Source organism: Apodemus sylvaticus, chromosome 15 (genome assembly GCF_947179515.1).
Source record: "Apodemus sylvaticus chromosome 15, mApoSyl1.1, whole genome shotgun sequence".
Taxonomy (NCBI): domain Eukaryota; kingdom Metazoa; phylum Chordata; class Mammalia; order Rodentia; family Muridae; genus Apodemus; species Apodemus sylvaticus.
The window spans coordinates 57,917,221-57,931,239 of NC_067486.1; the positions used below are offsets into that span (position 1 = coordinate 57,917,221).

Here is a 14,019-nt window from a genome sequence, read left to right on the forward strand (position 1 = left end):
GGTTGCTGGTCCTTGTGGTTCTGTAGCCTGCCTGCTGGCCTTTCCTCCTTGCTTTTCCTTTGCACAGATGCAGCAGCCCTGGAAGATTTAAGGAACCTTCCTAGGGTCCTGTTGCCAGGTCACAGCTCACTTTGCTAATTTTGGATGCTGTTCACTGCCTGTCCTCAGCCAGGCTGGAGATTGTTAGAAACCATCTCTAGAGGCGGGTGTCTTGAGCTAAAGGGTGTGATCTTTTATCTCGTGACTTAGCACCATTTAACTTGGTTCCTCAAACCTTTCACACATAAGCAATTTGCTCAGCTCTGATGGCAAAAGGCAAGTCTTTTTCTGTGGCACATGGGTCCTCCAGCTGTCGCTCCTTTCTTCCCTCCTGGGAGCGCAGCTGCTGTGCTGCTAGCTCTCAGGCCTGGCCCTGCGGCTGGGGCTCTGCCAGTGTTTCCCCACCATTCAGTCTTCTTTCTCTGTACTTCCCCGCTTTTTTTTTTGTTTACTACATATCCAGGGGCCGTTGTACGTGATGTAAGATGTAACTGGGCAAAGGCTCTCGTAAGGCAGGCAGACTTCAGTGTTGCTCAGTTCTCTGAAGCTTGCTTACCTCCAAAGGGCCTTTGCCATAGCCCTGAACCTTGTGTGTGTGTGTGGGGGGGGGGGGGGTGCCTTCAGAATCTCCAGTTCTCTCAGGATATAAATCCCAAATCACAGTCAGAGTGTGGAACAGTCGGAAGGGCTGAACTCCAGAGTCAGGCAGCTAAGGCAGCCAATGCCCAACTCTTCCACTCCTTAACTATAGAACCTCCCTCCGCATCCATTTTCTCATTTGTAAAATCGCATTACTTAACTCCTATATCATAATTATAGCAATGTCTACTTCCTGTGTATAAGGATTTCCATGTAAAACCTTAGCTCAGTGTCTGACAAAGTGATCAATGAATGCTAACTTTTATTATCCACATTATCACGACAGTTTTCCTTCCCTTCAAGAGTTTATAGGATAGTAGAGTACAGGGCAAGAAAGTACCTGGAGAGCTTCCACACAAACCAAATACAGCTAGAGAGACTGTGGGAATTTAAGATAAAGTTAAAGGCCTGTTCCGGAAGTTGGCAACCTGGTGTGCATTTTCACAACAGCTTTTACATTTTTAAATGGTTGAAAGACACCTCAATGAATAAAAATATGTTGTGGCTCCTTGGTATTATCTAATTCATAAATAATTTTATTAGGATACAAGCATGCTCATCTTTTAGGCATTGTTTATGAGCTACGTCACACTATTGTAACAGAGTTGAATAGTCAAGCTAGAAACCATATGATTCTGAAAATTTAAAAATGTATGTATTTTTAAAACTTGTCACATCATCAGTGGGGTGACAAGGTCATGACACCACAGCCCCTGCTTTGAAAAAAACCCATTTCTATTTTCTTCCTATTGGAGCAAGATTTTGAAAGGGGTGGGGGAAGATGAAACTGGGGTGACAGGCCTGATGATTCTTTTAGAAACTGCCCAGCATTGCCAGACAACAGCTTTCTTTCAAGACTGGAGGTTTCCCTGTGTAATCCTGGCTGAACTGGAACTCTATCTATAGACCAGGATGGCCTTGAACTCACAGACATTTGCTTGCCTTTGCTTTCTGAGTGCTAGGATTAAAGGCAAGCACCACCACGCCTGGGTCTAGTAAAGTAACTTTTCTTAACATAACTATCCTAGAACCAGACAATACCTCCCTGTCTTACCTGGTTTAGCTTAATTGTTTTACTTAAAGAATGAGCTATAAAATCTTTGGGAGAGCCACAAGAATTAATCCAGAAGTTGTAAGTTTTACTTAAGAATTTAAAAACAGATAGGAGGTGATTACCTCTTCCTAGGTAGGTGGCTAGAAAGAATGAAATGTTTTCTTCTTGTAGGACCACAAAGTGGGCAAGGTTATAATGGTTTTTCACCACAGTGATCAGCACTAAAACAGATAAAGCATTCATTCCTTCAAGGAGTTGGATGATATAATATAACTTTGGGGATGTAATCTGAACTAGTTCCATACTCACTATCTGCCTCACTACAACTGTGAGGACAAAAGAAATAGTTGGTGCAAAGGAAAAGCTATAATTAATTCAGAAACCTGGACTGGAATTAAATCCTCAGACTCAGGAATAAATCACAGAACCCATTTTTTTTCACTGCCCTTTCTCTTATAAGAATTCACAAGGCAACTCTATTTCGTTTGTTTACTGTCGTCGTTTATTTAAAAAGCCATAATTTCTGATCTTAGCCTCCATTCTTTCTTTCCTTTTCTCTCAGAACTGCTTCCTCTGCTCTCTGATAATTTCTCTTTTCTGCTTTCAAAATTAATAAGAAAGCTAGTCTCAGGGCTGTTTTCAACATTTCAAGTGTGAATCTTCACCATCAAACTCTTCATGAGGAAAACGAGTCACGTCATCAGTTGCGTGACAAGGTTATGATGCCACAGCCCCTGCTTTGGGAAAACCCATTTCTATTTTCTTCCTATTGGAGCAAGGTTTGGAAAGGGGGGAGATGAAAATGGAGTGACAGCTCTGATGAATCTTTTAGAAACTGCCCAACATTGCCAGATACCACCTTCCACAAAGCCCTTATTCTGGACTGTTCTGCCACCACCCCTACCTCTATTTTTGACTCTGCCTAGAAGGCTTGATGGGTAATCTGCAGAGATGAGAGGTGACTTGTTCTCACTTTGGCTACTCAACTTTTTTGCTTTCTGGAGATAGTCCATGTCCAGGTGTCGTCCAATACTTTGTTTCAAACCCTAGCTCTGCTCCTGTGTGATTCTGGAGTCTGTTAGTTATGTCTTTATGTCATAAGTCCTTCATTTTTCTGCTACAGAAATCATATTTTCTATTACAGCACTGGTGCTAGAATTATATTAGTTATTATATAAAAATCTACGTAGTAAATATATTTGGCACATATATGTGAATAAATAACAAATATAATAAAGTATTTAGAAGAATAGTTAAGACATATTATATATTATATATTATATATTTTATTATATAATAAAATATTTATATAATAAAAAATTATTATAAATTATATATTTTTTGATTTGTTTTATATATATAATCATTACCCCCAGTACTAGTGTTTGATGGGGGTACCTACTGTTTTTAAGAGCACATAGCCTTGAGACTTATTATTCACTGAGCTGTGAGAGAATGAAAATCATAAAATATTTATCTGATAGCTCACCCATTTTCTGGTGTCTGTGAAATAACAAATTTTACTTTGTTTGTATTGTCCTGTTCCATGTCTCTTATAGGTACTGCATAAATCCAGACTTGGAGCTGATGTTAGAATTCTACATACTTGATGGTACTTTCTGTCTATGGTTATATAACTGTGTGACTCTGATTGGTATATAACATATGAGATTGTATGCATATATAAGATCCACACTACGCACCAGGGAGCCTATTTATTTCTTTATTTTGGAATGGTGACAGCACATTTACTTACTCTACCTCGCTGGGATTCTTTGAGAAATAATATTATTAAGTTTAAAATACTCCACATTGAGTCACATACCAATTCAAATCATCGTCTTTTCCTTTTGAAATGGGATTTCCAGTTACTTTTTCATTCCTTAACAAATAAATTTCATAATAACATGCACTCTGGTGATAGATAACATGTACCCTTTCTAGATTAGGTACATGACATTCAGGTATTATTAATTTGCCCACAGGGGTGTGTCGAATGAAGTCAAAAAATCTGAAATTAAAATGAACCTTTCTCTCAGGGGAAAACATTCACAAACTAATCCCCCACAAAATGTGTAGCATTTGCATTTATAACTTTTATCAGCTACAGTTATTACCAGCCATAAATGCATAGAGTAGCTCTCAGAACCAGCTCAGGCAGTTGTTCAGATGTTCAAGGGGCATAAGTAGACCTTTTACACATACTAAAAAAAATAACAAAATGGGAATTTTTTGTGTGGTAACAGATGAAGGTCATATATTTTGAAAATGACTAGATTTCTTCATTTCTTCTGGACATGCAGATATTTAGAGGATGAGTAAAATTCAAGAGGAAGGAGAGGGAAGCAGTTAGTGTGTGTCAGGTGGGAAATGAGAGGAGGGGTTACTTAACCTTGACAGGGTAAACACAGCTCTCTCTTCCCAGGGATAGAAAGGAAATGAACTGCATCATTTGGCACTTCTACACAGTTTACTGCTTATACTTTTGAAGAAACATAGCTCTGCAGTATAAGAGAGTTCAAGAGTACCCCCAATCCCCATCTCTGGATGGGAATACCAGCAATCCTTGTGATAAATCACATTTAATAGCCAACCCATCTTTGAAATTTATCTTATTGACAGGTTGTATCTTAGTCTCTTGATGAGGTAAACATTGCTCTGAGGCAAGGATAATAATGATGATGCCAGTGATGTTTTTTGTTTGTTTGTTTGTTTGTTTGTTTTTGTTGAGATATGGGGTGTCATGAAGCTTAGGTTGACCTCCAACTCACTATACAGCTGAGGTTGGCCTAAAACTCCTGATTTCCCCACCTCTGAAGTGCTGAGATTGCAGGCATATACCAACCATGCCTGGCATGTAAGAGTGAATATAGTGGGAGGAATTGTGGAAGTGAGCCATTTTGAGCATATACAATGTGTCAGGGACTGTATTAAATGGCTCATACATGAACTCATGTAATCATCACAACACAAAGAGGGAGTCTTGTTAGTCCTCCATGTCACCTGAGACTTGACCTGCCCAAGGTGGTAATCTGGTGAGCCTGTGGAAGAACAGGATTTTAGACCTGTATTTGTTACTCATGGCCTGTGCTCTAAAAGAACCAAGTAATTTTGACTCCCTATATTTTATTTTAAAAAGTACTGGACCACATGGGATCAAGAACAGACTGTGTCATTTAGAAGCTGGGCCATACAGCAACTCTCTTTAGCTTTCCAGATATTTGGATTATGAACAAGGAAACATGATGCGTGTGTTCCTTGCGTCATCATGATGAAGACCTAATCAACATATTACAATATACTGTCCTCTTATTACACAGGGAGGGGAATTAAGGAAAAGGTCTGCTGGAGAGTGGCTTGATGAACAGCTCCAGGATACCCATCTGGTTGGCTGAGGGCTTCAGGTTTCTGCACTCTCTGTTTAGCAACACAAAGTGGTATGATTCACTTAACAACCGTCAGTGATTGTTTCCCAAGGATCAAGGATATACTGATGACATTTTATCTGCTGTAGGAAGGTTTTACCTCTGGTGTGATCCTGGGCATGGCTGGGATCCATTTTTCCCCTTGTGTATTAGCTGACTACTTTTCTCCCTTACATTCCAGTTGTCACCAGATATATTAGTTACTTTTCTGTCACTGTGACAAAATACCATGACCAAGTCAACTTACCGAAGAAAGAGTTTCTTTTAACTTATGGTTCCAGAAGTATTAGGATCTATCACGGTAGGGAAGCATGAGAGTAGGTAGCAGGCATGGCAGCAGGAACTGAAGCTAAGAGATCACACCTTCACCAGCAGGCATAGAGCAGATCATATAAAAAGTGAACTGGAAATAGCATGAGTTTATACCCTCGAAGTGAAGTACCGCCTCCAACAAGGTTCCACACCTAAGCTTCCTTCCACAAACAGTGCCACCTACTGGGGAACACTTATTCAGATGTGTGAGCCTATGGGGACATTTTTCTTTCAAACCACCACAGCAAAAGAAACTTTATGGTCCCTCTGTGATTGGTCTGTCATGTCAATCTATTAGGAGGCCTGATAGGGAGTTTTCTCTTCCATCTCAGTGAACCCCAAAGAAATAGTGGTTCTGAGAGAGTAGATCCAAATTGTGCCTGTCAGTGACTTTGATTCTTAATTCAATCAGCCAACCCATCCCTATGTTTGCCACATCCAAATGGTTTCTGTAAGAGTTTAGTTAATTTCTGTCTAGCATGCACCCTAGGAAATGACTAGCATTATTATATGCCTTGTCTTATGCCTAGGTTCTTTCCAACTACAGGTTAAAGGGGTGTGTCTTATTGTTTCTGCAGAAGCGCCAATATGCTGTACCTTTCTTTAAGGAGGAACATAAGTACTCTCACTACCACACTGCCATGAATTCCAGGATCCCTCTTTGCTTCCACATTCTGTTAGGGAATTGCTCAGTCATGAAAGTGTCTCAGTTGCCCCATAACTAATAAAGGACTTTTACTGGACCTTAAATTGTAATTGAACCAAGTTATGACAGTTGCTGGGAGAGGCTTAAAAGTTTCATTGCTTCTTCTGATATTTGGTTTCCTTTCCCCCTTGGGAAAAATTTTCAAATCAAGCAAGCACAGTGTGGATGGAACCTTGTGGATCTCAGGTGTAACTATTCTCTTCTACATCTTCCCAGAAAGATGAAGACTTTCATGTAAAGAATTAAAGGAGGATCATTACCTTTTCTCATTTAGAGACATTTCAGTCTATTTCTGAATCTTTACATTTAAAACATGTGAAGAGGCACTAGTGTAAACTTGTTTGATATTTGCATAGCTTTTCTAAAGTATTTTGACAAACAACCAGTTATGATCACAAGGAGAATGAAACTTCACTAAACTAAGTTATTAATAAAAATAGAATGGGTCATAACTATTTGATAACTTTCATATTTATATATTAATATTTTACTCTCATTATTTTATAGGCCACATCAATTTTTTTTCATATAAATGACCCCTCTCCTGTGTTAGAGGGAACATTGTTTACAGTATCTCTTGCCCTTTGATTATGTTTCTTAAAAATAACTTCTGCTCAATCAACTAGGTTATATTTTAGTTTACTGTAGAAATTCTCAGCTTTTTGAATTCTATTTTTTTGCTATAAGAAAATGCCCTAACAAAAGGAACTTAAGTTTTAGAAAGGGTTTATTCCCATTCACAGTACAAAGATACAATCTTTTATGGTAGCACAGGGAGCTTGAAGCAGCTGGTTGCATCACTACTGCAAACAGTTGGGAGAGGGGTAAAGGTAAAGTTCAGCTCATTTTATCTTTTTATGTGCAGTCAGACCAGGACCTTCAGAAAATGATCCATCCACCTATAGGATAGATAAACTGCTTCGTAAACAGAACGCCTCACAAGAATGTTCAATGGATACATAATCACTCAGGGGCATTTGGGAGCAGGGGCTTGTCTACTAAATTCCAGGTACTGTCAAGTTGACAACTAACACTAACCCATCACAACTCCACCCCTCATTGATTTGATTCCCAAACATATCATCTTTAAGCCCTGTCCCTCCATTCCTGTTCCCATAATCAAGTAACCATAATATAGTGCAAAAATGCAGTCAGTTGAATTTTAAAATATCCACAGTCTTTAAAAATACCAATACCCTTTAAAAGTTCAACATCTCATCTGAGAGCTAGCCCCATCTCTTAATTGTGAGCACCTATTTAAAAATCAAAATGTACAAATTACATAGTTCTATACTTGTAACATACAGTGTTTAATAGCACAGAGTAAACAGAATAAAAGAATCACAGTTAAAAAAAGAAGTGGCACACAATAATAGTTTTAGAAATATTTAAAACAATGCTACCTCAGAAAAAAAGGAAAAGTTGAAACATTTGCTGTATAGAGAAGTAGAGAGTGGGCCAAGCTTTGCTTTACTTGGAGGTTTAAGTGTTCCCATGATAACTGTAAAAACCTTAAATTCACTGAGGTATTCCAGAAACAATGATTGTTCGTTTTAGCTCTGAGCCTTAGGTACCCATGAAACGTTATATCCATCCCCTTGTGTTGTGTGTGTGTGTGTGTTCTTAACATAGATACTCTTTATATAGTGATAGTGTTTACATGATGCTTCGCGGAGTGTCAGCTACACCAAACACCAAGCATACCAAGTTTATAATGCAATGAACTTAGACTTGGGGGGTGGGTACACTTGGTGAAAGGAACTGAGTCCAAATATAAACTGAGCCACTGACGTAATCACAGGATGGATGAGAAAAGAAGAATTTTCCTCGTTGTTGTTTGTCTCGTTCCTCTGGAATTAAGTGACCTTAATTCTGGTTGAAAACTAAAAGCAGTGGCAATACCCTGTGACTTGGGGGACATTGGGTGGGAATGGGGTGGGTTCTCTGGGACCCACCTGATGAAAAGCTTATAGTGAGATATCTCATGCTTGGCACCAAGGTTTTTATTTAATAACTAGTGTCTTCTCTGGAAAGCATTGTCCACCCACATAGAAGTCCAAACCCCATTTTTAAAAATGTCCTATTTTTAATTAAGTTACAAAGCAGTGGGCTTACATAATGGTTTCTCTCATGTCCTCTGTTGTAATTAACTTACTTAATACTGTTTTTCATCTTTTAATATTTGTGTTCTTAATGGGACTCTCGCTTTCTTGAGTCCCTGGAGGCCCTCTCGTGCCTGTTGGCCTAATCTGAAATAACTGGCTTGTTTATTTTTAGAAGGTGTAGTATTTGGATTGAAGAAGCACTTGGCACTAGTGTCCAAGTGCAGATGTCCTATCATATAAGATAGTGCCTCATTCAGAAAATCCACAGTAGAGTCCAGTAAATAGCATCTTGGCTCTATTCTGTGCTCCATTCACAACTGTTAATTTTACAGGGTTATGATTTCATCTCTGAGCAGAGGGCTCCTGGCAGGGACAGATGCGCTGGTGACCCAGATTGTGCTGTGTGTGTCCCAGTAGGAGCCATCAAGAGCAGCGGGATGGCAGGAAGGAGATGGTGCCTCTAATAGCGAAGCAGTTGCAGCATGGCCCTGGGAGGAGGCAGGAAGGATGAGGATGGGCCCCTTCAAAGATATCATCACATATCTTTCCTTCTATTTAGAATGTATACCTGATAAACTAAGGGAAAAGAAAAAGTTGTCTTGAATCTTACTGTCAATCTTGATTTATCTTTGTATATCCATGAGCATGCTGACAGACCTAAGCACTGACAGGTCTGTATATCTGGCCAAGGAATATCAACCAGGACCACATCATGATTAGCTGGATCTAGGTCACTAGGCTGGTACGACAGGTGGAAAAACATACTGTGTGTTGAGTCTGTGGCTTACTTCCTAGTCTAGAGCAAAAGGCAAAGAGAAAGCCAGATTTGGACCAAGTCTGGGACATAGTACACAATAGCTACATTAATTTTGGGAGAGCAAGTGCCTATACTACTTACCACTATAATTCACAGCACCTAGAATAGGACTCACAGATATGAGCAAAGGTTAGATGCTCAGAACCTAGTCATTGTGCATAGCCATTGTGCTCACGATCTCACTTCAGCTTTCGTCCATCTCCAGTAAGGAGGGCCCATGAGACTCTACTCCTTCCTATGGGGCTATGGGCTGCAACAGTCCCTGGGAGAGGAAGGAAAGGAAGGTGTCAGTTCGTTCCGTGTGTAGCCTCTCCTAGGCTGCCCATGCTCCAGGAAATAATGTCTCATATGCGTTCACACAAATCAGTGGGTCACAGGGGAAGACAAGTAAAATTAGATGGATGGCTTGTTGGGAGGAGGAGTGTCTGGGCAAGAGGAGGGGACAGATGACAGAGGGCAATGACGAATGTGTGCAAGAGTGTAAAATTCAGTATGTGAATGAACACAGCCATCAAAGAATAGAAATGTATGTGAGGAAAGGATAACGGAAGAGATGGAGACCATTAATAGCTAGACAGGCTACCATGGTGAACAGCGGCGTGGTACAGTTTTGTTTATTTGCCTATTCATTTGTTTCCATGACTATACTTTTTGTTCCTACCTTTTGATTGAATTTCCAAATAGAAAAGGGTCGTATGTAGCACATGGAAGACTGTAAATGTTATTACCAAAGGGTAAAATAGTTTATATTCTAATTTCATGCCTGCAGTACTAGGATGCTTTATTTATGATAATAAAAACTAATTTTAGGTTTAAGTGACTTTGGGGCTATGATTGTGACTTAGTAAATACGGGCAATTTTAAAGAACAATCAAAGAAATCTTTTCTCACCTTTTAAAGCTCGGAGGTAATGACTACTTTCTATATTCCAGTTCTGAAGTCCTGGTGTGCTTATTGATGTTGGTAGACCACACATCGAGATAGTTAAATAGTTGATGACCAGCATCACGAATCATCATATTCTGGCTTCCTCAAAGCCCTGGAATTCATTTATATTTTGCATAAAACCCTGATGAGATTTACTATTGAACTATTTAGCATGCTTCTTTCCTTGACTATATTAAGTTTCCGATCATGCTTGGAAGCTTAGGGGAAAGAGTTGCATAGGCTGTTGCATAATATTTCTTAAGTCGTTAAGCTTAAGAGTCCTCAGAAATCCTAAGAGCCTAGTATCTTTGAGAGCACTTTCATAAAAAAAAAACCTAAGGCAAATGTGATTTGAATCATCGAGGTGCATCTAAAACAAGGCCTGTTTCGATTGGTTTGCAGAATAACACTGACTTGAGAAAGGAAATGCATACAAAGCTAATTTCAGTGAGTTTTGTTTGTTTAGTTTGCATTGTTTAAAGTAGGGTAGTGTGTTTTGCACTGTAACCTAGGCTTAGCCTGAAACCCACTATGTAGTCCAGGCTGGCCTTGAATTTACCCTTAATCTCCTTACTTCCCTTTCTTGAGTCCTGGAATTACAGGGCTTCTCCAGTGTATCCTTGAATGCCTGGGAGTCTTGGGGTTCAGGGGATGCTGAAGCATTTGGGTAGTGATCTAACTCTTTAATCCCTGCACAGGGAGGCTGAAAAGGAAAGAGCTTATCCTCAAGTCCAGGAATGGTGAGACATCCAAACTGTATCTCTAAGAGGGATGGCTGGTGAAGTGTCTCTGAAGATTGATTTGAAATTTTCTTTCCCGACCCCAAATAGCGTATAACGAATCACTAGAAAGTTATTCACCCTCTGGATTTTCCTTTTCTGTTCCTCTGTTCTCCACAAAGGTTGAAAAGAATGATGAGGACCAAAAGATTGAACAAGATGGTGTCAAACCGGAAGATAAGGCTCATAAGGCTGCGACCAAAATTCAGGCTAGCTTCCGTGGACACATAACAAGGAAAAAGCTCAAAGGCGAGAAGAAGGGAGATGCACCCGCTGCTGAGGCCGAGGCCAAGGAGAAGGAGGATACTCCCATGGCTGATGGTGTGGAGAAGAAGGATGGAGACGGCCCTGCTACTACCGATGCAGCCCCAGCCACCAGCCCCAAGGCTGAGGAGCCCAGCAAGGCAGGAGATGCGCCTTCTGAGGAGAAGAAGGGCGAGGGGGATGCGGCCCCCTCGGAGGAAAAGGCCGGCTCAGCTGAGACAGAAAGTGCTGCTAAAGCTACCACTGATAACTCGCCGTCCTCCAAGGCTGAAGATGGCCCAGCCAAGGAGGAGCCAAAACAAGCCGATGTGCCTGCTGCTGTCACTGATGCTGCTGCCACCACCCCTGCTGCAGAGGATGCCGCCACCAAGGCTGCGCAGCCTCCAACGGAGACTGCAGAAAGCAGCCAAGCTGAGGAGGAAAAAGGTGAGTACCACGGGCAAGGGTGGGGCCACGGGCAAGGGTGGGGCCGTGGACGGGATGCACCAGAGATAGCCTACAGCCAGACCACCTGCACTGCACGGAGGGAACTGTCTAGACAGCGTGGACTACAAATCACAAAAGTTATGGTGAATCCCCCCAAAATCTACAAGCCCGAGAGAAAACTCAGAAAGAATTACATGGCCGCTAGTACTGAAGAATCAGGCAATTATCTTAATTGGATTGATATAAACAGTCAAGCTTGATAATCCCAGTTAAAAGAAAATGTGCTGTATGCTGATAGACTTAGTTTAATAAGTAATTACTGGGACTACATTTATTTCATGGATGGGAATTAGCTAATGTGATTATTTGGCTCTAGGAAGGGCCTCCTATAAATACAGCCAACTCTTTATTGATTATCTAGTGTGTGAATTGCCAGCAACAAAAATATAATCTCAACCCTCCTTTCCCTACCCCACAGTGTGGTTCTGGGCATTTTACCCACCACCAATTGGCGAGTGGTATCTGCTTATATGTGGAGAATGTTTATATATGTTTGTAAATGGAGAATGTTAGCTCTTACTGCAACTGGGGTCAGACACAATTAGGAAAATAAGTCTGTAGATATTGCCAAAAACAAAATGAAACAAAAACAAAACAAAAACTCCATAAATTATCATTTTATTATCAAAGACACCACTCTCTCATATGCATAAATAATCAAGAATTGACTGTGAATATGAAAAGGTACTGGATTCTCTTCAGTTTGGAGCTATAACTTGGAAGTTGGAGTGTTTTGTTATGGTGTCCCAAAGACAGAATTAGAAAAGAACATCTTATGAGCAATACAAATTTAATAGACTAGCATCCCCGGAAGCTGGCTCTGTCTCTCACCCCAGCATATCTAGGGTAAAGAAAATCAGTATCTCCAAGGGCTTTCCCTAGTCTGGTGTGATTAAGAATACCTTTTATGTTGCCTTAACCACTGTGACAATTACACTAGAAAGACAATTTAAGGGAAGAAAGCATTATCTTGTCCCCAGCTACAGATGTTTTACTCTATGATAGGCTTTCTCTGTTGCCATGGGTCTGTGCTAATGCAGAATGTCATGGCAACAAGAGTGTATGCAAAGCAAAATTTTGTACCTAATGGTAGCTAGGAAGAAAGAGATGGTGGGTGAATATAGGTAGATGGGTGTTGCATTCTGTAGCTGCCTGCAGCTACTGCAAACTGGGTTCCTGGAACAGAAACTAAGGGGTGGATGGAGAAATGGCAAAAAGGAGGCCAGTATGATAGTTTACTGATCGAAGCCCCAACTTTAATGGAGGTCAGACCATTTAACAGTTTGAGCAAGCCCCTCCCCCCCAGACTCTGGGCTGAGTTCCGGGAAGTCATCTGGCGGTTCTTGGCTCCACTGCTCAGGCAGCTGGGTGGGTCACCTGCTTAATTCAGGAATTTGTAGACCTGGAGGAACAATGAACTTCACCTTCACTCTGAGCATTCCACCCTAGGTAGAGCAGGATCCTGAATAACACAGGAATCCCGGCTCAACAAAGTCTGGGAGAGAAAGTTCACCTTGATCAATGTGGAGTTCCTACCAAGTGGCATGACACCCCAATATGGCTCTGTACAGGTGGATGGATGGATGGATGGATGGATGGGTGGGTGGATGGGTGGATAGTTGGATGGATGGAGATGGGAAGAGAGAGGGAGAGAGACAAAGATGGAGGGGAAGAGGAAGAGAGGAATGGAGAAAGATGGAGGATATAGATGGATGGATGGATAGATGGATGGATGGATGGATGGGTGGATGAGTGAGTGAATAGATAGATGGAGACAGAGGGAGAGGGGGGAGGGGAAGGGATGGAAAGGAGGGAAGGAGGGAGAGAGAGAGGGAGATTTTAAGATACACTCTTCAAAGGCCCACATAGCGAGACCCCACCTTCCTTAACCCCACTGCCAGTTAAAGTCTATTCTGAATTAATCAATGGAATAAACTATTGAATAGAACAAAGACTTCTGAGTCTAACACTCTCTGAAATCTCCCCCACAGACATACTCTGAGGTATGCTTTACTGATTCAGGTGACTCTCGTTCAAATTAACAATCAAAGATATTCCACTGAATCTTTTAACTCCAAAAGTCTTTAGAGATAAAGTTACTTCTGTGCCAATTTACCTGGATTTGATTGCCCCTTTAGAATATTATTGATTTATCCCAAAGACTGAGAGTCTAAATTTGGGCCAGACCACTATCTTGGGAAAATTCATGAGACTGGATCAGAACACTAATCCAGAAAATGTTAAGACATCTGACCTTCAGATTGATAAAGCAATTGTTGAACCCTTGCCTATATACTGAAACATGGCAGATGATTATTCTATGTTTTCAGGTCTTTTTTTTTTTCATTTAAACCTTTAGAGTATAACAATTGTTATAATTGATCTCACATCCCAGCTTCAAATAAATCATGATTCTTTCTACCAGCAACTTATTTAGCTCTTTATTGAACTACACACCTGCCCTAG

At 40.7% G+C, this 14,019-nt stretch overlaps 1 protein-coding gene across 1 annotated transcript in view; it reads left to right on the plus strand.

Annotated features, from left to right (window-relative positions):
• The window catches only part of Gap43 (growth associated protein 43), a 155,600-nt gene that overhangs the window by 98,954 nt on the left and 42,627 nt on the right, over positions 1 to 14,019 (plus strand). The window contains exon 3 of the mRNA XM_052158133.1: positions 10,926 to 11,493. Coding sequence (XP_052014093.1) covers positions 10,926 to 11,493 — 568 coding nt within the window. The remainder of the gene's footprint in view (positions 1 to 10,925; positions 11,494 to 14,019) is intronic.